Source organism: Curcuma longa, chromosome 17, assembly GCF_044706935.1.
Source record: "Curcuma longa cultivar G26 ecotype Majalengka, Jawa Barat chromosome 17, ITB_CL_G26_1.1, whole genome shotgun sequence".
NCBI lineage: Eukaryota > Viridiplantae > Streptophyta > Magnoliopsida > Zingiberales > Zingiberaceae > Curcuma > Curcuma longa.
The window spans coordinates 6,682,101-6,706,247 of record NC_133877.1 but is presented as its reverse complement, the minus strand read 5'-3'; the positions used below and the strand labels follow the sequence as shown (position 1 = coordinate 6,706,247).

Genomic DNA, 24,147 nt, shown 5'->3' with positions numbered 1-24,147 from the left:
TGCATCTTGCACCAACAGATTGCTCCAGCAAGGTTCGTTGTCCCGTGGGTGCAACTCAACCGGATTTGCTGAGGTCCCTGTTCTATGCCGATTGGAGAGGGAAGAATCTCAATTATGAAACCATTGTCATCTGTTCTGCTTAATCCTGCTTTGTTGTTTGATTGTTTTGCTGTTTGTTTCACTTACGACACCAAAACCCCCCCTTTTGTGAATAGATTGTGTTTAAACCTAATTGTGACCTAACCTATAAATACCTAACCCTAATTCTAACCCTACTTCCTAACTGAGCTCTGATGTTAATTGACTCTTTGTTGTTGGTGGCTAGCTGATGGTATCAAAATCGTGGATTAAATGTTTCATGTTGAATATGAATTTGAATTAAATTTGTGGATTGTGATGTTAAGTGATTGGATGTTGAGTGATTTGGTTATTTGGAATATTGAAATTTTGTTGATTCGGTTTTAATGAGCTAGGATGTATCAAATGTTGGTCTTGGATGATAAGTTGTTGATGAGGTTTGTTTTCGAAAATCAAAGTGGATTATCACATGAATTGTGGCAATTGGGTGTTCAGGGATAAGGTGTATAACATGTATTGAATGTTTGTTGAGGTAGTTGAGGTATAATATTGATGATAGCATGTTTATTATGTTGAATCAAGTTGTTGTTCTGTTTTGATGGTTGATGTTGTTCTTTTGTAGTATTGGGCACAGGTTTATGTTATGTTATTGCATGGTGCATAGTTGTGTGATTTTGTACATGTTAATGTTGTTCTTGTATAGTATGGTGTTGTATGGTAGATTGGAATAATGTTTGTGAATTGAGGAATGTGATTTGTAAATTGTTTGTGTGTTATTGTTATTTAGATGTAATGTGAATTTGTGTATATAAGATGTATAATGTATGTTGTATAATGACTTGTATTAATAAATAAGCCATTGAACATGTAAATGAATTGTACAATTCTTTAGTGTACAGATTGTATAAATTGTGGGATGCGATTATTTCTTGGAAGTGGATTTGTACAAGTGTTTGATTATGTTCTTGTTTAGTCATTTGTATACCCCATGAACTAGGTTTGTCAACGTTGTATATACATGTTGTTATTGGTCACCATGTTTTGGTATGTGTAAATTGTTGTTGATATTGTAGACATGTTCTTTAGTTGTATATTGTTAGTGGTTTAATTTGTACAATTTAAATGTGTTGTTGTTTGATTAAATATATAATTAGGAATGTGCACCTTGTATATTTAGTATTTTTTATTAATTATAGGATTTAATTGTGAATAAATAGAGTTGTAGATAATTAGGAATGAATAAAGTCAACCAATAAAAACCCCGCACCATTTGTCTAGGATAGAACTTCCTATCATTGAGTCCATGAGAGACAACTCGGACCTCTCTATACCACTTAAAGCGATAATTAGGGGTTTGATAATTAAATAATTAATTAATTTTGATGGGTGTGAGTGACAAAATAAATAAGGGAATAAAAATATATAAATAAAACATTCCCATAAAAAATAACCACATCACCTATCCATACTTTTGACCAAACTCAGACACAAAGTTAAGTTCCGCAACCACAATGCTTGAGTAGTGGCTTCAAAGCATGCCACAAATTCTGCTTCCATAGTAGAAGTAGCGATCGAAGATTGCTTTCCAGTTCTTCATGACACGGCTCATCTGGCTAATAAGAACACGTAACCAAATGTACATTTCCTCGAGTCTACGGATCCGACATAGTCTGAATCCGAGTATCCAATAACCTCAAGATTATTGGACTTTCTATACACGAGCATATAGTTCTTTGTTCCTTGCAAGTACCTAAGCACTTTCTTTGCAGCTTTCCTGTGATCCATTCCTGGATTACTTTGATATCAACCTAACATCCCTACTGTAAAACTTATGTCTGGCCGAGTACATGTTTGAGCATACATTATGCTCCCAACAAGTGACGCATATGGAATAGATTCCATTTCCTTTCTTTCCAAATCATTTTTCAAACATTGTAATTCATTGAATTTGTCCCCTTTTTGAATTGGAGCTACACCAATAGAACATTTTTCCATATTGAATCTTTCTAAAATTTTATTGATATATCCTTTCTGAGACAATCCTAGTAATCCTTGTTGTCTATCACGGAATATTTCTATTCCAATCACATAGGATGCTTCACCCATATCTTTCATTTCAAAATTTTTAGAGATAAATTCCTTTACATCATGTAACATCCCTTTATTGTTAGAAACTAGAAGAATGTCATTAACATATAGGACCAATATACTAAACTTGCTCCCACTCATCTTCATATAGACACACCGATCAACAGTGTTTTTTATAAAATCGTATGATGTAATGGTATCGTTAAACATAATATATTATTGTCTAGAAACTTGTTTTAGTCCATATGTTGACTTCTTCAATTTACACACTAACCTTTCATTTCTCGGAAGTGATCCCTTCCGGTAGATCCATATACACTTCTTCCTTTAAGTCTCCATTTAGAAAGACGGTCTTTACATCTATTTGGTGAAGCTCTAAGTCATAATGAGCCACTAAAGTCATAACAATTCTTAAAGAATCCTTCTTTGAAATCGGAGAGAAGGTTTTCTTATAGTTAATACTATCTTTCTAAGTGTAACCTTTGGCGACAAGTCTGTCCTTATACCTTTTGATATTACCTTTCGAGTCACGTTTAGTTTTGTAAATCCATTTACAACTGACTTGTTTAAAACCTTCTGGTAATTCTGCGAGTTCCCAAACTTTATTGTCATCCATTGATTTCAACTCTTCTTTCATGGCATTTAACCATTTTTCAGAATTGGAACATTCCATGGCTTTTATGAATGAGTCTGGATCTTTATCATTGCTCAAGTCACTTTCATCTTCTACTGAATAAACCACATAATCATTGGGAATTGCAGGTCTTCTTGTCCTTATTGACCTTCGCAATTCTTGTGATTGTTCACTAGTGACTTGTACGCCATTATTATGCTCATCATTGTGTTGATCATTTTCTGTGGCTTGAATATTCATTCGTTGTTCCGATATGTTGTTAGACTGTGATACAACAAGAGGAACAATGACTTGATGAGAATCTTCAGATGTAATTTTTTCCACCCGATTCTCTTGAATATTCACCTTTCGTGATTCATCACTCCCACTGATTTAACCATTCTCAATGAATCGAGCATTTCCAGACTCTACTATCCTTGTACTATGGTTTGGACAATAAAAGATGTACCCTTTTGACTTTTTCGGATAGACAATGAAGTAACCACTAATGGTTCTTGCATCGAGCTTCTTTTCATGTGGATTATATATCCTTACTTCTGCTGAACAACCCTAAACATAGAGATGTCTTAAACTAGGTTTTCTTCCCGTCCACAGTTCATAAGGGGTCTTAGGAACTGCCTTACTAGGAATCCTATTTAGCAGATATGCAGCGGTCTTTAAACTGTGTATCCACAATGATAACGATACATTACTTTTATTTATCATACTCCTATCCATTTCCATTAGAGTATGATTCTGCCTTTCAACTACACCATTTTGTTGTGGTGTACCAGGCATTGTATACTGTGCACAAATGCCTCGACTTTCGAGAAACCTTACAAATGGACCTTTACATTGTCACTTTCATCGAATTTTCCGTAATATTCACCACCTCTATCAGATCTCACAACCTTTACTTTTCTATCTAATTTGCCTTTCCACCTCATTTATGAATGTTTCTAAAACATTCACAGATTGAGACTTTTCATGCAACAGATACAAATAACCATAACGTGAGTAGTCATCAATAAAAGTGATGAAATACCTTTCACCGTTCCAAGACAGAGCATCAAATGGACCACATATGTCAGTGTGTATCAATTCTAACAATCCATTACTTCTTGTGCCCTTAAATTTAGATATGTGTGTAGTTTGCTTACCTTTAATGCAATCTATACACACATCCCAGTCATTAAAATCTAATTGATGTAAAATATCACATTTCATTAACCTCATTATCCTTTCTTTAGATACATGACATAATCTTTGATGGCACAAGAAAGCTGAATATTCATTAAGTGCACTACGTTTAATACCAACATCATTGTCAACATGAAACAGAGATTCTATAAATTTAACATTGAGATTAAATCAATACAAACCATATAATAAAATACCATAACCATAATAGTATTTTTGTTTGTATAATACAAATAAACCATTCTCAATCTCAAAATTAAAACCTTTACAATCCAACTTAGAAACAGAAACTAAATTCCTAGCACATTCAGGAACATAGAGACACTCTTCTAGATCCAAGTGACAACCAGTATCCAGGATCAATCTATAAGTCCCAATTCCTTCAATGCGAGCCTTCATTTTGTTTCCCATATACAAGAACTTTTCAGTTCCGTTTATGGGTTGGATCGAAAGAAATCCCTGCATAACATGAGATACATGAGTAGTAGCACCAGAATCCAACCACCAAGTATTATTGGGTACTTCCATAATATTTGATTCAAAACATACTGAAACAAATAGCGTACCTTTCTTTTCAAACCAGACTTTTCTTTTCAGGCATTCTTTCTTTAAGTGCCCAGCCTTGTTACAGAAGTAGCACTTAAGCTCCTTTCGGATATGCCCCTCTTTGACATTTAATGGAGCTTTTCCCTTCTTCTGGTTCTTTTTACTTGATCTATTCTTGCTGTTGTTTCCTTCATGCTGAAATGTCAAGTTTATGGCATGGTCTTTGATTTTCTTCAACCTCCCTTCCTCTTGAATCAGCATGGCCTTAATTTCTTGAAAGTTCCATTTCTCTTTTATGGTGTTATAATTCACCTGGAACTGGCCAAACTCAAGAGGAAGTGAGTTGATGATAAATTGAACCAAGAATGATTCACTCACATCCATGCCCATTGACTTCAACTTTGCAGCTAGATTCGCCATACTCGTCACATGATCATGAATGGGTTGCGACCAATCAAATTTCTTGGTCGTCAACTCACTCATGAGATTACCAACAATGGATTTATCTGTAATGTCCGATTGGGAGTATTCTTTAATTCTCAACATGAATTCCTTAGCATTATCAGTCTTTGGCATTGATGGCTTAACATTTTCAGCCATTGTCAACTTCATTAAGCTCAAACACAGCCGATTAGATCGCTCCCAAGTCTCAATAATAGCCCTGTCAGCTTTCGTACTAGTCTCATTTATGGCTGCTGGCTTTTCACAAACTAATGCTGCGTCTAAACCCATTACACCCAGTTGAAACTGGATTTGTTCAGACCAATCCGCATAGTTCAAGCCATTGAACTTAAGCAAGTTGTTGCCAGAAGATAACAAATTCATAAATGCTGCAAAAACATACATGTTCATACTTTAATGCTTTGAATAAACTTAAATAGATTTAGACAAACAATAATTTATTTCCTAGAGTTCACCTTTGGGCAATACTTAAAGAAATAACATTTAATGATGCTAGCAACATATACTTTAATAACAAATAAATACATTTAAATCAACATGCTCAACATCTTTGGATATATAACCATATCAATTAAATGTGTAAATATGTTCCTTTATATCGTTAATTACAAACATTGATCCATCTTTGGATGATCATGTAATGTTGTAATCAACAATTTCAAACGTTTAGATATTCAATCAATCAATAGCATCCTTTTATACTGAACGAATGATAATTACACAATTTGAATATTGATCCTTTCAAACTAGGTCACTTTGGTGACTAACAAGTTTCTGTACATCAAGTATTCAAATGAGTAAACTTTAATTTCAAAACACTTTAATTTAAACCACTTTATTTTCTGAGAAATGACCGGCAAACTTTAATCAACCAATCCTGTCATGCAAACATACTTTTATGCATTCCATTCAACATAAACGATGAATAACACGTTATAGAACCTTAGCTCTGATACCAAGTGTTAATCCAGAAACGATTACTTTATGTTTCAATACTTAATCCCATTATAATGTTGTTTATTCAACCTTTACTTTTATAATGAAAATTTTACATAATATACTAACCTTGATCTATTGTATATGTATGCTTTGCTTTGTCGAATGTCATTTTTCTCCCCTTAAACCTTTCGCCTTGATTTTCTCTTTGATGATATAGAGATGGAGAGGGAGGGAGTGATTGATATGTTGATGTGCTTACAAGAGTGTATGATAATGTGTTTTTATAGTGAGGAAGGGATGTTTTTAAAGAGTCATGTCTCTTTAAACACATATCTTTAAACATATCACACCTCTTCAACTTTAATTTATATAACTTTATAAGGTTAAGGAGAGGGAATTAAAACTCAATTAACTTTATTTCTTTTATGTTTAACAATCATCACATCAAGCACTTTAATATAAGATCAATATAACTATAATTTACATGAGCCACAAAATAGATTATTAAAATAATGTAACATAGGTTCCATAGGGCTCCAAGACTTTGAGTGCTTGAAGCGTTAACAAAAGATACAAAACTAATTATATCTTCTGCAACAAGGTGGACTCTGTCACCTAGCGACTCCACACAGTCGATCCCACGATCATCTATGAAGATGTAAATCAATAAATTACAGTTGATCATGATGGAGAAGAATATTGCTCGACTTCGTCGAAATTCAAATCCTTATCCTCTTCTACAAGTCTGCTCCATTGTAACCAATTCAGCTATGTCCCAAGAGCAACAAAATCAATTATATCATGACTTAGGAACATGGCCTCATGCAGTCTATTAATTAATCTCTATTATATGCAATTCTCTGCACTTCTTCATCAATTAGTTCTTCTATACAACCAATTTCTCTTAATTCCCATCCATGGCCTCCAACGACATCCATGCATTCCGCAAGACCCAAAGGTCTCATGGTCCGGCCACCGTCATGGCCATCGGCACCGCCAACCCTCCCAACCTCTACGACCAGAGCGCTTATCCTAACTTCTATTTCTGGGTCACCAATGCTGACGACAAGCCGGAGCTCTAGCACAAGTTTAGCAGTCTATGTAATTAGTGGTTGATTCTATTATTGTGAATGATATGTGATTCGGTGGATATCCCGCGGTTCTACGTGGCAATAAAAGTCCCAGATAGGTCAACAATTAGTACAACGTGGCAGCTTGAGACTATAAGCCCATTCTTCGTTGACCTAAGTATCAGGTCAATTCCATCCTTCTTCTCGCTTAGCAAATCCGGGCTTACAAGGGTTCAGTCAGATCCAATCAACCTGCTATCCAGGGCTCAGCTCCCTGTATGGATCAGTAATATCTATCTTCAGGGCTTAGCTCCCTGAATGGTTTAGCAGCCTTTATCTGCAGGGCTCAGCTCCCTGTACGGTTCAGCAACTTCTATATTCAGGGTCCAACTCCCTGTACGATTCAGCAACTTCTATATTCAGGGCCCAGCTCCCTGTACGGTTTAGCAACTTCTATATTCAGGGCTTAGCTCTCTGTATGGTTCAGCAACTTCCCCATTCAGGGCTCAGCTCCCTATATGGTTCAGCAGCCTTCATGAACAGGACTTAGATTCTGTTGCTTAACGACCCCATTGTCCCAGGGTTCGGTGTTATACCAACCCTTCAGTATTGGCACTTATGGATCTAAAGTCATCTTGGTTCAGCATGCCCGGTATTTGCCTGACTCTACTGTCCACTCACCAATCATAAAGGACCAACCTCTGCTCAATTGATCCCCCAGCCACTCCTCTGGCTCAGATGAGTCGGTTGCCTAACCGATCCCCGAATCAACTCAAAAACACAACTTCTTTTTCTTGGAGCTAAACGACAACGACACATGCAATCCGAATTGGAAAGGCAAGGACGGTTACTAGGTTGTTAAAACTGGTGTCCTAGATCCTCGCCTGCTCCTCCTCACAGTAAAAGGATAAAAGTAGACCGCATGACTAAAACAGAAAGTGGTTACGAGGTGGCAGATTCTGTCCCCTAGATGCCATCTTAATTGGACACCTAGCAATAATCTGTAGAATTGGTCTGCCTGATGATCGATAGTAATTCACTTTGGAGGAAATACGTGGCTACCTCCTTGTAAGTATAAAAACCCCCCTTCAGGTATAGAATAGGGACTCTCAGTCTCTCTCTCTGAATTTCTGCATCTACTGTTACTACTCATTTCTTCTTCTTCTTCTTCCTCATCGGGGAAACCTATCTTCGGTGATCCCGACACCCATCTAACTCTCTCTTCGTAGACAATATGATCACTTCGACGTCCGGTGATCGTGTTGCTCGGGCGCAGGTGATAGGAGCATGATCAAGAAGCGTTATATGCAGCTGACGGAGGAGCTGCTGAAGGAGAAACCAGGGATGTGCTCCTACATGGACAACTCCTTCGACGAGCGGCAGGCCATCGTGGTGGAGGAGGTGCCTCGCCTGGCCAAAGAAGCCGCCGTCAAAGCCATCAAGGAGTGGGGGCGCCCCAAGTCGGAGATCACCCACTTGGTCCTCTGCTCCACCAGCGGCGTAGACATGCCCGGCGCTGACCACCGCCTCGCCAACCTCCTCGGTCTCTCCTTCTCCGTCAACCGCCTCACGCTCGACAACCAGGCCTGCCACATCGGCGCGCAGACGCTCCGCGTCGCCAAGGACATTGCAGAGAACAACCGGAGCGCCCGCGTCCTCGTCGTCGCCTGCGAGCTAAACACGCTCGTCTTCCGCGGGCCGGACGAGCACGACTTCCAGAGCCTCGAGGCCCAAGTCTCGTTCGGCGATGGAGCGGTGGTGCTCATCGTCGGGGCCGACCCCGTCGGAAGTCTGGAGAGACCGATCTTTGAGATCATGGCGGCGGAGCCGTTGACGGTACCGGAGACCCAAATGGCGGTCAGAGGACACCTGAAGCAGATTGTCCTCACCTTCCACTTCACGCACCAGATGCCGGCGCTAATAGCCAACAACCTGGAACCGTGTCTCGCCGAGGCGTTGAAGGCGCTGGGGGTAAGCGAGTGGAACGACGTGTTCTGGGTGGCGCAACAGGGAAAATGGGAGATCATGAACGCCATTGAAGCCAAGCTAGGGCTGGAGCAGGGGAAGCTGCGGTCGTCGAGACACGTGTTGAGCGAGTACGGGAACATGATGAGCGCCACTGTTCTTTTCGTGTTGGACGACGTGAGGAAGCGGTCGGCGGCGGAAGGAGCAGCGACGACCGGAGACGGGCTGCAGTGGGGGCGTGCTCTGTGGGTTCGGGCCAGGGCTGTCCATTGAGACGCTCTTTGCAGCGTCCATCTGTAGCCGTAACTGGAGATCTTTCTTAATGGTTGCCTAGATGGACGCCTAACTGGAAGAGATTTTCTGATCATCAGCCTACAAGTAAGTTTTAACAGGGTCAAAGAAAGTAAGAAACGAAAAGAAAAAGGATGAAAACTTTACCCTTAATTTGAATTGTATTGGCCTCTATTCTTCATTTGATATAGTTAAGCAGGCTAATTTTCTGTAGATTCATATATAACAGCGTGGAGAATCCAACATTAATTTGATAACAACAAAGAACCAATTTAACATGGAGAACATTCAGTTACGCAAGCAAGAATTTTCCTGGTATGAGGCTTAAGGTAGAGACAGAAATAGCCTGACTTACGAGGCTTCACCTGCAGCAAGACAGCAAGCAAAACTGACTAGTACTTAGAGCTCATCGTGAACCTCTTTCGTCGACAGTGAAGGGGTAAGGTTCTCAGTGGCCAGTGAGGCATGAAGAGCTGCACCATATGGGAGTGCCTCCTCGTTGATTGTGAAGTATGGAGAATGCGCAGGGTAGACTGGTGCCTTCGATTCCCAATGAAGTAATATATAGTAAGCAGCAGGGACGACTTCACTGAAAAATGAAAAGTCTTCCGATCCCATCACAGGTTTTTTGTCTCTTACGTTGCCAACCCCAAGCATACGTTCAGCCACCTTCTGAAAATGGCCATGGAGAGCCTTGCTGCTGTTAACTGTAACAGGGAAGAAAGGATAACGTTTGTGGAGAAATCAACAGTTGCTGTGCATCTCTGTCCTGATGCTTGCTCAATGATAGGCTAAGGGAAGAAAGAGAAGAAAGCAAGAACATTTAAGCGAATTGGAACACAATACTGTAGTATCTATTAAAGATGAACTATCTCCATGTCCGCTCTCAAATCTTTAGTTGAGTGCGGCTTTGTTGGAAACTAAGGAGCTTGAGAAGTTTGAATTGAATCTCAAACCTCTTTGATTCGTTGTTTGAGTTGAAAAAAGCTTTCTTTGGAAAACGCACGGAAGGTGCCACCAATACTAACTGAATCAGGAATGATGTTGAATGCACCACCTCCTTGAAATTTTGCAACTGTTACTACCTGCAGATCAAAAGGTCCAGGAAACATTATGCTCAGATGATACAACTCCTTCTAATGCAACACAATTATTGTGCATATTATGATCACTTAGAGCAAGAATATGATCAATTATGATCATATTGCTCCAGAAGTAATCTGTAAAATACCGGAACCTAAAGGGTAAATCGTAAAAATATAATTAACCTTAATTTAGGGGGTTTTATGGAAGATGGAGTTAATTAAATTAATCATGGGTTGATTGGTTGGATTGATCAAACCCTGACTCATCTAATTAATTAAAGGGTTATTGATTAAGGATTATAGGGTATTGGTTTAATGGATATGATCCGACCCGTTAACAAAAACCTATTAAGAAGCTACAGTGCCCTACTCGTTTTCCCAATTACGACTCCCGGTTCTTCCCCATCGCACCGACGCGTTCTCTGCTCCTCTTCATCTTCGCCCGACGTCACCGCCTCCTCTCCCCCTGTTCTTGTGTCGCCTTCCTCACCAGCCGAAGCCATCGCCGCGGGCCGCCGACACCGCCGCTTCTCCTCTCCTCTGTTTTGTCCTCATCACGCCGATACGGGTTTGTTCGTGTCATCTCTGCCGAAGTCGGGTGAAAGGAACGCCGACACCGCCGCCTTACCTCTTCTTCCTCAAGCTGCTGCCTCCTCCCTTCTTTTCCTCACCTTTCCTCCGTCACCCAGCCGACGCCATGCCTTAGTCGCCACCGCGGGACACCGACGCTGCCTACCGCTCCCGACCGCACAAGAGCGCCGCCGGACCGGAAAGGTAAGGGGGAGTTAGAGCTAGGGTTTGGGGTTTTATCTTGGTTTATAAACTGAATTTCTGTTGGATTTCTCCTCTCCTCAGTTAGGGATTGCGATCTGTTCGGATCGGTAGGCTTTCGTTGTTTCTAGCCGTAAGGAAGAAGAACAACAAGTATTAGCTAATCTAGGGTTTCAGATCTGAGATTGAGGTAAGATCTTGAATGGTTAGTTCTTGATTGATTGTTGATTAAGTATGGAATGTAGGTTATTGTTGAATCTGAGTTTGATCAGTAAAACGGGTTAGGTTATCCTATGGTGACCTATTCTAGAAGGTAACTGTTAAGGGGGATTTGGGTAACATTGAAACAGTGGAAGTTTTGTTGAAGCTTGCTTTGATTTGTTCACGGTTAGGTTAATCAACAACTTTATAAAGTTGGATTAAGTTGGATTAGAATGGTTGGTTAACTCAGATTCGATCAAATTGAGAATAATTGTACTGCTGAGTTAATACAATTAATTAGGTTGTGTTAACAAGACCTAAATGGTTAGATTAACCAAACTTCGGATTAGGTTGAATTAGAGTTAAAACCAATTATGGTTTTGGTATGATTCTATTAGTTTAATGATTGTAATTAAGGATATTGTTTATCCTTTTGCAGGACCTTGACTTATTTGCGGTCCTGTATTTCTGAGGGTTCTAGTTGTCTACGATCATCTGATCAGATGGGTACCCTGTACTTGGTCAATACAGGAATTCCTTTTCTGTGCATGTATTGTTGCTTTTCTATCTATTCTGTTAATATCCATGCTTTATAGATAGTATGTAGTTGATACCCTTGATGATCACTGCTTGATACTTGTTGTTTGATCTTATAATGATCTATTTGATATCATGCTGATACCTTTATTTCAGTAGAATTTACCCAGTTGGTACTCATCTCATTCATTGCTTGTTACCTGTTGTATGATCTCCATCTGATCTATTCCTGGCTAGAATAATCTTAACCATGATATCATTGACCTATGTTGATCCCTGCTGATTCCTGTTGAGTATGCTAATTAAATTAGCTATTACATGTTGAGATGATCATCATGCATCCATAGTAGTTGTAGGTGTTGTATGTTGTTGGCTCTTATCCGACGCCGTGTTATGATGTCACATGGGTAAGAGGTTGCACTACAGTTGGGTGCGACCAGGACTGGCTACATTGCCCTCCTGCTACACTGCCACTCCCCACTTATTTTTAGTGGTCAGTTGTTGGAGTTTGCACAGTATGTCCTGTTGTGAGCCCCATGTTCATTTCCGAGAGGAGTGGCTGGGGACAACGAGTGCAGACAGTGACTTGACTTGTTAATTTTTATTGCGATGGTTGATGCATATTACATGCATTCGTTGGTAGGTTATTACATAGCTTACTTTATTCATATGTTTGTTGTTTGTTGCATTTATTTGCCATGATTGTTGCATTTGTATGACATTACATACATGCTTACATGTACCTGATTTCTATACCTGTTGCACAGTTTGATCTTTTCATATCATCCCCGTTGATATACCATGCTTGATTCGTTGATACTCTTGATACCCTGTTGATACCGGCTGCCATATATGTGTTACCTTGTTTCTTCTATACATGTTTACTCAGACTTGTATATATTCTTGCTGTTTCTTATGATTATATTACATGCACGTTTCCTGTACCCACTGAGCATCTAATGCTCACTACCCAGACCCTGGGGTTACTTTGTTTTCTCCCTAAGTAACAGATAGGTACTTGGAGCTTGGAGTTTCGGTCGGTTGTTGCTATCTCACTTCGGAAGGTTTTCCTGTTAATTGCATTTAGTCTGTCGTGGTCTCTAGTTATATTTACTATTTTGGGGACATGTAGTTATGGTTTGGATTTGTTATGACTGTAGTTATGTTGGATCGCATTGTGGGTATTCGTACATTCGGATTTTCGATGATTTTGCTTTATGGACTTTGCATATCCTAGTTATGGTGTATGTGATAGTGTTATGTGGCAGTGTAAGCCTTATTTTATAGCTGTCTGTGGTTGTGTGTATCGATTGGACGAGTAGTCCTATTCCAGCCGCCTGTGGCTAAGTATTTTTGCATGTATTCAGGGAAATTATCACAGTTACAGAGGAGATGCTGTCAAAATTTTTCGGACGGCCTTTCCGGAGCCGTGACATAATCACACTCGAGATGATGGAAGAATTCTTAGGAGAATTACTCTGAACCTTATCTTGGACTCTTCTCACAAACAAAACCTAGTTAAATGGGTGATATCAACGTGCAAGTGCAATATACTAGTTAGTTTCGACCTATTCAGCACATCTCACAGGCATGCCAATTAGTTTGCTGGCTTTCTATTTGTTGAATATCTGAAAATGTACCAGATAAGTTCACAACAAGGTTAATGTTGAGCTGGTTAAACGGAGTTTTCATTCTATAATAAATGCAACGATAAAACAAATTAAGATAGTTAACGCAGGCAGAACATCTCGGACCGACTGTGACCATAACTATATGGCAGGTATTAATTTGAGAGGTCAAAGATCCAAATACTATATGGTACACTATGAGACAAAAATCACTCTTCCATACAAGTGGCTTATGCTAGCGTACGGATGGATTATTTCCGTCGCTAATCGGTCGCTAATCGAGATTAGCGACCGATTAGCGACGGAAATAGCTCGTCGCGTTTTTTTGGTCGCTGACGTCACTTTAGTGACGGAATTTAAATTTCCGTCGCTAATTAGCGACGATATTTTTAACCGTCGCTAATTAGATTTAGCGTCGCTAATTTATTTCCAGCGACGAAATTTAAAATTCCGTCGCTATTTTTTGCGACGGAATAATAAAATTTCGTCACTAAATTGTAACGGAATTTAAAATTTCGTTTTAGCTATTTATTTGCGACGGAATTTAAATTCCGTCGCTATTTAGTTTTTAAAAAAATGAAAAATATTTATTTTTAGGGAAATTTAAATTCCGTCGCTAAATTTTAAAAAAATAAAAAAAAATTTTTGGTTATTAGCGACGGAATTATAAATTCCGTCGCTAATAATATAATTTTTTTAATATAAAAAAATTTGTTTTCTGAATTTCCCTGTTTACACGACAACAAAACACGACATAATATAACAGAAATACACAAACAGACCAATAATGGTAAAACACAACACTAATATAACATCTGAATACAACACAACAAAATACTCCGATACAATCTGAATACAATAACATAATTACAAATATCTAGATACAATGATACTATATCAAATGTCAAAATACAAGAACTGATCAAAATTATATCTAAACCAGCCAAGGCAAAATAGAAGATCCTGCAAAAAACCAATAAGATAGGTTAGTAATAGAACAACATATTTGAAAAATGCATGCTTACAAGTAATAACGTAAAAAAAATTAAAAGTAATAGAAATGCTAACCTACCTTGCAGACAGCTACTGATCAGGAGCATTAGGGTCCTGAGTCTCCGTATCAGGGTCCGCACCTCGCATCGCAGCTCGCAGCGCATCAAAAGCAGGCTGCGATGGCGTCTGGCCGAAGGCCTCCATCCAGGCCGCCATCTGGCGCCCAAGCCGAGCTTGACTTTCTGCCTGCGCCTCTAATGCAGCGAGTCGATCTTGCTGCCCCGCGAGTCGATCCTTTAATTCTTGATTTTCTTTTTGTAGGGCTTCTATCGCTGAATCTGATCCGCTGGGACGACCCCTGGGTCTAGGGGCCATCACACGATCATATACGACTCTGGCCTGGGACCCTAGACCGTAGAGGGTGGAGCTCTTCTTCCTCCCACCGACCACATCATAGTAGATCTCATTCAACTGGTCGGTTGAGAGCTCCTGCCTCTCTCCTCCCTCAACTGCAGGCGCAGACGCCTGTGCAACTCTAGCTGAATATTCAGCCTGTTTAAAAATAAATTATTATAAAATTTAAGATTAGAAAAAATAATTACATGCCGGTAATGTAAAATAAATAAAAAAATTATTTTCTTACGTCTAAGGCCTGCGAGCGAGCATCAATAAAAGTGTCATCCTTGGACTTGTGTGTCTTTGTAAAAATCTCCCAACAAGTAGGAGGACGCTGTAACTGGTGCTCCTGAAAAATCAAAAATACAATTAAATAAAAATAATGACATTAATAATTAATTAAAAATATATTAATTGTAAACTTACTAAGTCTAAGGTATGCTCCACAATGGAGCGGGATCCAGCTGTATGTTTTGTGGATCCGGTGCTAGGGCCAGCTATCTCGGTCTTTCTGTTGGACCGAGCTATCTCTGCATTTGCCTGCCATCTTTCTGCTTGCCATACTGCTTGCCATGCAGCCCAGATGTCCTCTGGGATCCAAGATGGTCTGGTGCCCTTAGTTCTGCATTTATATAGCAGATCTTTATATAATTTGCCAGCAGCAGCATTCCAGGCGTCTTGAAACTCCCGCTCATGTCCTGGCTCAAAAGTATATTTTTTCTGCAAGAAAAAAAATAATTAGTCTAAATAAAAAAAACTTCATTATAAGGTGGTTAAAATGACTAACCAAAAACTCGTCGTAGTAGAAGCTGCGCATGTCCTGATCGACATGCCTCCAAGTATGCCCTGAACGACATACTCGCTCACGGAACTTACTAGAAATATATGCGGCAACTTTATGGCCCTCTGGTGTAAAACTGCATTAAAAACCATGTAAATGTTAGACATATGTTATAAACCAAATTATGAATTAAAAAGTACTAAATGTACCAATACTTACCACCCGGCAACAACTCTCAAAACTGTCCGGCCACCTGGTGCTGCTGCCTGATCAGACATATCTATATCTGCAAAATCAAAAATGAAGAAGAGGGAAAAAAAATACTACAATGAATAATTTTTTATCAAACAAGTGAGAACAAGGCATAGGCAAGCTACCATTAGAAAGGAACTACAGAGGTTCTGCCCATGAGATATACATTGCATGAGCAACAATTATGATTTTATTTCAAAAATTATAAGGTATTTTTAAAAAATATAGAAAGTGCAATGTATGCCTAGTTATCAACACACATAATAGACTTCTTTTGAGATATACAATTAGAAAGGAACTACAGAGGTTCTGTTGAGATATACCTTGCTAATAGCCTTGTTGCAGAGGAGGAAAGAAAAATAGAAATAGAATAAAAGAAAAACTGATAAAAAGGAAATAATAGTGTCTGGAAGGTAGAAGCAAACCTCACAGAAGTGATGGAGTAGACTTATCAAATTGTTCATGGAAACTTTGTAAAATTCCATTCTCTAAGGTATGGTAATGCTTTTCATATCAGAACTTATCAAATAGTTCTTTTAAATGTTTACAGCTAGCTTCTTTAAGCATATGGCTGTGCATGCTTTTAGAACTTATCAAATAGTTCTGGAAAAGCTCAGATGTAGCATTGAGTATTTGAGAAATGCATGCATTGAGATTCCAACACGTTTAATTCAAAGTTGAAGGAATAAAAATCAACAATATGGAAGTAAAGCTTTATTTAATTTCAAGAATTCACTTCCACATCTAGAGAAACTTCATCAAACTGTAATTCATGGATTACCGACTAGGAAAAAAATTACAAAAAATAAAGAATCCGTGTTAGATACTTGATATTTATAGATTAGTGAAATCTGACCAGGATGTTATATTCCATATATATCTAAGATCCCTACTGTATAACAATAATCTGATCAAGCATCGGAAAATGAAAGACTAGTATAAAATGCTAGTGTTGAAAGAATGTTTAGGAAACTTTCAACAACCAGAACTGCCCACACTGGAATCATTGTTATGTTGCTTGAATACAGTTTGAGAAGTAAAAAAATAACAGCGAACCAGTGATGGACAGATAAATTAACCAATTGATCATGCTATAACCATAAAATAGTAAAGCAGGAGCAGCAAATAAGTATCACGTGGTAACATAAAATACATAAAAGTTTACTGGCAGATATCAATCATCAACATTAACATTTTCTTGATCCTCCTCACTAGACTCAGTTAGCTCAACAACCTCCTCACTGCTCGAATTGGTTCCATCATCTATCTCCTGGTAAGCTACATTAACATCTACAAGTAAAACAGATGAATTTTGAATTTGAGAATCTACTAAATGTGTCTCTACTTCTTCATTTTGAAATGCATCATGGTGTTGAGCTATGTTGGAGTTCGGTGTTTCTATGGTTGAACGGGCCTTCGTATGACAAACAGCTAACCATTCACTAACTCTTCTTGCCTTTGTCGGATATTCAAGATAGAAAACCTGACCCGCTTGGACCGCAAAAATGAAAGGTTCAAACTTGTTAAACCTTTTGTTTGCATTAACCTCAACTAAATTGTAGTTTGAGTGTATTCTGGTTCCTGTTCTGGGAGTCGGATCATACCAAAAACATTTGAATAACACACATCTTTTTATGGGTAAGGCAGGATATTCAATCTCAATAATTTCTTCGAGTCTCCCGTAATAATCAAATTCTGAGTTATTGTTGTTGATTGATCCTTTTACGTAAACACCAGCATTAAAGGTCAATCTTTGTGATTCCCGTTGTGTCACGTGGAATTTGAAACCGTTAACGTAGTAACCAGAATATACTTGTATCTTACGGAGGGGTCCAGATGCAAGATTTATTATCCTTCCATCTTCCACATTTGATAATCTACGATCACTCACCTATAATAATATATATGATATAAATTAGATAAAACTTTGATATTCCTGTATGGAAAATTTTTTTTCTTTAACTTACATAGATTTGAAACCACAGTGCAAATTCTGTCTCTAACTTTTCCTCGACTTCACTTTGACTGATAGATGGATTTTCATATTGAAGTTGTTGTTCGTAAAGGCTGAAATGGATTAAAAGTTAAATAAAAATTAATCAGATTCAAGATTAACTAAATAGGGATTACTAGTTGATTATATCAATCAACTCACCTTATGTATGGTTTGACCTCCTCACAATTCAGGAGTATATATGTTCTTGCAAGAGAAGAAGGTACCCTAATCCTATGATCGGCAGGGATACCATATTGGTTTCGCAAGAGACACCACGTCGTCCTCAGAAGACAACAAAGAGGTCTCGGTCTCATACCAAGGGGCTAGGGTTTCCATAAGAACGAAGGGACAAGGCAAAGGTAGATCAGCGAAAGTAATAAAGGAACCCAGGAAAGCGGGAAGAAGGAAAGAAGCAGAGCGGTGGAAGAAAAGCAAAGGGGAAAGAACGGAACCCTAGAGTTCGGCGACAGGAAGAAACAAACTCAAGCACAAAGAGGCTAGATGACAGACTTACAAAAATAAGCGGACACGGTCGAAGGCGCGGAAATCGTGGGAGCAAAAGGAACGCGAACGAGATCGGAGGGAAATCGGAGCACGAGAACACGCGGGAGTTAGGGTTCGAAGCGGCAAGTAAAGAAGACGACGAAACGCTGGGGGTTTAAGTCGAACGGTCGAACAATCCTGACCATTGATAAATAAACCAAAGCATGATCCGGATGGAATGACGTGGGCAAACACGTAGGATAAAGGGGTCCCTCAGAGGACACGTGGTAAGGACGTGGCGTCCAATAAGAAGAACCCGATCCCCCTAGGAGGAGAAGAGGGCGGGTTAAACTCAGGTCCTAGGCAGAGGAGTCACCTCCCCAGTATCACGGCCGAGAAGTCCTACTAACTGCCCCAACCTGCTCCAATGAGAAGAACTACCCATGGCCCACCTAGCCTCGAGGTCGGCACATACCTCAGTACCTCATATGAGCCCCCACAGCTGGGGTTAACGTCCTACGCATACTCTACGAACCGACCTCATTGTCAGGTCACAATTTCTGCTCACCACGACCCTCGAGCCCAGGCCCTTTACAACGATCGGCGGACCACCCCATCAAAAGATCAATACATAACCTAAGTCCGTAACTGAGCTCGGCGCACCTAGCCGAACTCCTCATAGCTTGGTCGCATAATCCGACCTCACTAATGGATCGTATATCTTCACTATCAGCACTCGTCAAACCCCAGTATGCACAAAACTCCCTAGCCCACCTACCTGCCAGGTCAGAACTAGGATCATTACACCAGCCGAGCTCCTTCAGACCTCGGTATCCAATACCCTGCAACTCTCATGGAAGTAAACTACATCCAAAAGCCGACCTCATGATTTGGTCTCGACATCACATGCCGACCTCATGGCCTGGTCGCAGCATCATATGCCTACCTTAGGATAGGGATCCCGTACTGATTCCTTCAGTAACGAAGCAGGTAACAAGCTCGGGACGGACCGAGCACACCTCACCAGCGCAGTTGAGAATACCTTGCATCCACGCATCTCAACCGCACATATCGGCCACTCTTGACGCAGAGATGATACCAACGGATCGATGTGCCTCTTTCTTCCTGTGACTTATCCACAAGAAGCGATGTGTACACCAAGTCTCTTTACTTGGCCCTGCCCGATCACATCCCTTCAGAAAGGATAAGCCGCCTGGATAAACCGTCCGATCTGCGGAATCTGTCACACGCGTGACCCAGTAATTCCGCCCTCTCCTCCAATGACAGGCGCACAGATCCGAAGGTATCGCTCCCTCCTGCCCTATATAAACCTCTCAGGTATGACATTCCGCCTATCTTGAATTCTCCGAGACACTTGCATTTCTCTCGGTCTGACTTGAGCGTCGGAGTGGCCACGCCGGGATCCCCCGGCGCCCAGCTAATCCGTGCGTTCAGTGCCCCCCTTTCAGGTCCTCTCTCCTCTGTTGTGGAAATATCGGGTGACGCGGCCTCCCCCCTGTCCGGTGATTCAGCTGTCGTCGGCAAGGAGCCGGAACATGAATTTGGGCTTCAGGACTGTAAGAAAGAAAACTAAACTAAAACGATTTCCCAAATTGTCGCAAGAATGTTGAAACAGTGACTAAATAAAGAACTAGAAGGTAGAGCTGGTATTATCTATGTTTAAATTAATGTTTCCCCTAGCCATTGTAAAAGGTAGAGGTTGAAAAATATAGCCTTGGGAAGCATAATCCTGAAAATTTGTGTTTAGACACCTTAAATGGACAGGATAACTACAAATATGGTTAAAATTCATGTTCATGAGGTTATCATCGATAAAGTTTTATGGTAGTTGTTAGGATGTAACTCTTCTCTATTTTTTTTTTCACGTAGGTCTGAGAGTGGCAATAACCATGTTAAAACTAATGAATATACCATCATCCATAAAATAGTTTTGGACACACACACAGAGATAAAGATTCATGGCTAGACATTTGTTGTAATTCTTTTGCCCAACTAGCAATCTTCCCTTAACCTCTTTTAGTGAAACCTCAGTGGCAATCTTCATGATCTTTCTTATTTGTAAGATCGGCTGAAGGCATAGGCCATAAAATAGTTTTGGACACACACACAGAGATAAAGATTCATGGCTAGACATTTGTTGGAATTCTTTTCGCCCAACTAGCAATCTTCCCTTAACCTCTTTTAGTGAAACCTCAGTGGCAATCTTCATGATCTTTCTTATTTGTAAGGTCGGCTGAAGGCATAGGCCATTAAACCTATGCCTAGGACCCCTATTTTATTGGACTCCAAGAGCTTTAATATTTTAATGTTATTTATATTAAATTTTTTGTTAATTATTTATTTTAATATTTTAAACTAGCACACACTTGCTTTTTCACACTAATTCTTTATTTTTTCAAACTCAATTGACTCTTCCTCTTTCACATCGATCTCTCAAAAAAAGTCCTCTTCCCATCCTTTGCATTTGTCGATGATCTCACGTTCTTCTCCTCCTTTGCGGTAATACAACACCCATTCCCTCCATTGTCGATGATCCTGTGCCCTTTCCCTCAGTGATCCCACATTCTTCCCTTCCCTCGTCAGTGATTCGACTCTCAAATGACACATTTCTCCTTGCTCATTAGTTGATCTCCCTTCCTCACTTTTTCTTCATCTTCCTTTATAAAATAGAAAGTAGGGGCTCCTCATCCATTGGACGCAAAAGCAACGATCCTCTTCCTTGATAGCAATAGTAAGCGAGGTTCCCTCATTTATTCGGTGAAAGCATCAGTGATCCCTCTTCTTCCTCCGTAAGAAATCTTAGCAATTTAAAGAAAATAAAATTCAAAGATAAATTAATTCTTATGCTCCTCGAGATCACTAGATCTGTCAAACGGACCAACTCATGGTGGGGCGAGCCAACTTACTAAAAACCTATCATATGACCGGGCAAGACGAACCAACCCACCAACTTGACGAGTTAGAAAATCTTCAACCCAATCCAACCTAAGGTGGGTTGCGGGTTAGGCGAGCCAACCCATAAACCTATTAAAAAATAAAAAAAGTTAAAAATTTTAAGTTTGGATTATAGTTTAAATTTATCAAGTTAAAAATTTTAAGCTTGAATTGTAATTTAGACAGATCAAGCTCACTAATTTATTGAATTTTTTATTTTGATTTTAAAATTTAAAATAAATTAATAAACTTTCTCAACCCACGGGTCAATCCAAACCTACCACGGGCCAATCCATGCGGGTGATGGGCCTAGCGGGTCAATCTATCTGAATTCATCTTAAAATGGGTTGATAAAATTTCAACCTAACCCACCTACATTACTTGGTGGGGCGGGCCGACCTGGCGGATTCAACCCAAATTGACGGCTATAGAGAACACTTTTCTCATTTTAATATCTATAATAAATTATAAGCTATTTGTTTTTTATTATAATTTATTATTTTTATTGATATTTGTAAGTAAAGACTAAGATTCTAGATATTTATTATTATTTAATTATTAAGAGCAATCTCTTTCATCAGTTTTTTTATTTAGATTAATTATTTTTTTAATGCTCATTTTTATTTATGATCATTCTAATTAATTTAAATAAAAGTTAATATTTATTTGTTATTTTATTATATTTGTGCAAGTAATAATATCAAACTTGAAAGTATTAAATAATTTAGTACTTTTATCAATTAAAAAAATTATTATCAAAATTTGAATATAAAAATTTAATTAGTAATTTTACATCTCAAGAATAAAAAACTTAAATTTTTATATAAAAAATTATCTTTTAAATATTAGTATTTATTTTTTTAAAAATAAATATATATTAAAGCTCTAAATATTTTTTCTACCTGGGACTTTGAGACATGTTTGTTTGGGAACAGTTGTCTATTAACGCGACTATCACAGCATGAGACTCTGATTTCTACTGTGACTAAGCCTCTGAAAGTATGGTATAGATTACTGTCTTGGCCTGGTTGTACCACAGCAAACAGAAGTCAATAATCTCAATTTTCTCCTTCCATCTCAACTTCTGCTATTCCACTTTTTCCCTATGCTGTTATTTTAGCTTCCTATCTATCTCTTCACGCAAATTAACGTTTAATTATAATTCCTAAATAGACACTGCCATTTTCATGGTTGAAATATACAAAAGGATTCCAATGATTTTATGCTTTTTGCTTTTTCGTGGGCTCACTTGCAGGTTTTTTTATTTTCTTCTTCTTCTGCAACTTGCAGGTTTTTTTGACATAAGCAGAAGTGTTTCTGTAACTAGCATCAATCAGTCTCTCCTTCAAATAGTATTCATTCTTACAAAAGCACACATCCTGTAGCCATGGAAACAACTGAAGCCATCATCTAGCTAAGTTAGAAAAGCAATCTAACATAGTGATAGCAGCTAGCTCCAGAGGAACATCCCAAAGCAAAGAAAATATGATCTGTGAGGAACTGCTCCAAGACATGCAGGATTATGATCAGTTTGAATGGTAGAGGATCAACTAAGGGAAAAAAGTGATCAGGCACTTTTCCATTTGATGATAGCTGAGTAGTTACTTTCGCATTCCCATCCTATCTTTGTTGCTCAATGATACGGTGGAAAAAGAAACCTATATATATATATATATATGACAGAGTCAAGTCAAAGTCAAATCTAGGTGGAGGTAAATGGAAGTCAAAACAACAATCTCGATTTTAGAGGATTCAAATTCCTCGACTCCATCAGTTTGATTACCCCGACTCCAGAGAACTCAAACTCTTTGATTTCATTAGCTCGATCATTCTGATCTTAGAGAATTCAGATTTCTCGATTCTATCAGTTTTGTCATCCTATAAGAGTCTACTAATAGTTACTGCGAATATTTTTGAACATGACACCATGACTGAATGGATGAACAATTATGTGGGTGATGAATTAGGGTTTTATTAATTTTTAATCGATTTATTTTTGGGCTTTTACATGAGAATATATTATAAAATGAATCGATTCATTCATATTTGTCATATATTGCATAATTTGAGACTTGATATAGTTTTTATGATTTAATGGTGAATTTTTGGCATTAATTTGATTTTTATTGATTTTAGGGCTAAATCAGACCCAACTCGAGCTCAACCGCGGTCAAATCGAGTCAAATTTGCCAAATTGATCGAGCCAACACGGAGGACATGACTTAGATCGAGCCTGATCAAAATTTCACAAATTTTTTGGAAGCCTTAAGCTGCCCTAGAGCCTAGATCAAGTTTCAGCCGTTGGATTCAAAATGGACGGTCCAGATCAATTGATTAATCAGCCGGTATATAAGCTGGTATTTAATCGATGAACAGCGGCTCGCCGACACTGTTCATCGTCCCAAAACCCCCTGCGACCGCGACACTCTGCTCAGCACCGTACCTCCACAGGCAGCCCCATCCTCCCAAATCGACTCCATCGCGTTCCTGATCCCTGAAGAAGCTGAAGCCGGCCGATTGGGTATAATCCGGCGACCGGACGGCGCGGGACGGCGGGGGTTCTTCCGGCGGCGTTGAGCCCTATTTTCTCGTGTTCCGGCCGTCCACAGCACCATCCGACGCCACGACTCCTTTGAGGGGTTCTCTGAGGAGCGTGGAGAGCTTCCATATCATTAGAAGATCGATCGGAGCAAGGAGGCAACAAGGAATCCGATTTTTGTCAGCTTAAACTCGTCTGCAACGCACTGTTACTGTCCGTGAAGGGTTTTTTCGGGCTGTTCACGGTGCTATCCGAGAGCAAACACCTCTTGAGACCTT

General features: G+C 39.2%; 1 protein-coding gene and 1 pseudogene across 2 annotated transcripts; one reads left to right on the top strand and one right to left on the bottom strand.

Annotated features, from left to right (window-relative positions):
• Positions 1-6,843: 6,843 nt before the first annotated feature.
• On the top strand, positions 6,844-9,959 carry LOC141811415 (curcumin synthase 3-like; annotated as a pseudogene). The gene is made up of 3 exons (XR_012600173.1): positions 6,844-7,027; positions 8,273-9,243; positions 9,848-9,959. The product of XR_012600173.1 is annotated as a curcumin synthase 3-like (transcript).
• A 4,598-nt stretch (positions 9,960-14,557) lies between these two features.
• On the bottom strand, positions 14,558-19,432 carry LOC141848320 (uncharacterized). The gene is made up of 6 exons (XM_074736356.1): positions 19,322-19,432; positions 19,039-19,217; positions 15,651-15,780; positions 15,290-15,583; positions 15,111-15,212; positions 14,558-15,019 (listed from the first exon to the last, which is right to left on the bottom strand). The coding sequence occupies exons 1-6, from the start codon at positions 19,430-19,432 to the stop codon at positions 14,558-14,560; spliced, it is 1,278 nt and encodes a 425-aa protein (XP_074592457.1).
• Positions 19,433-24,147: the final 4,715 nt, after the last annotated feature.

Coding starts and splice junctions, on each gene's coding strand:
- LOC141848320 (XM_074736356.1), bottom strand. CDS start 19,432: ATGCGTGGATGCAAGGTATTCTCAACTGCGCTGGTGAGGTGTGCTCGG. Junction 15,584..15,650: donor TCTACTACGACGAGTTTTTG/GTTAGTCATTTT, acceptor TTTTTCTTGCAG/AAAAAATATACTTTTGAGCC. Junction 15,213..15,289: donor TGGAGCATACCTTAGACTTA/GTAAGTTTACAA, acceptor TTGATTTTTCAG/GAGCACCAGTTACAGCGTCC.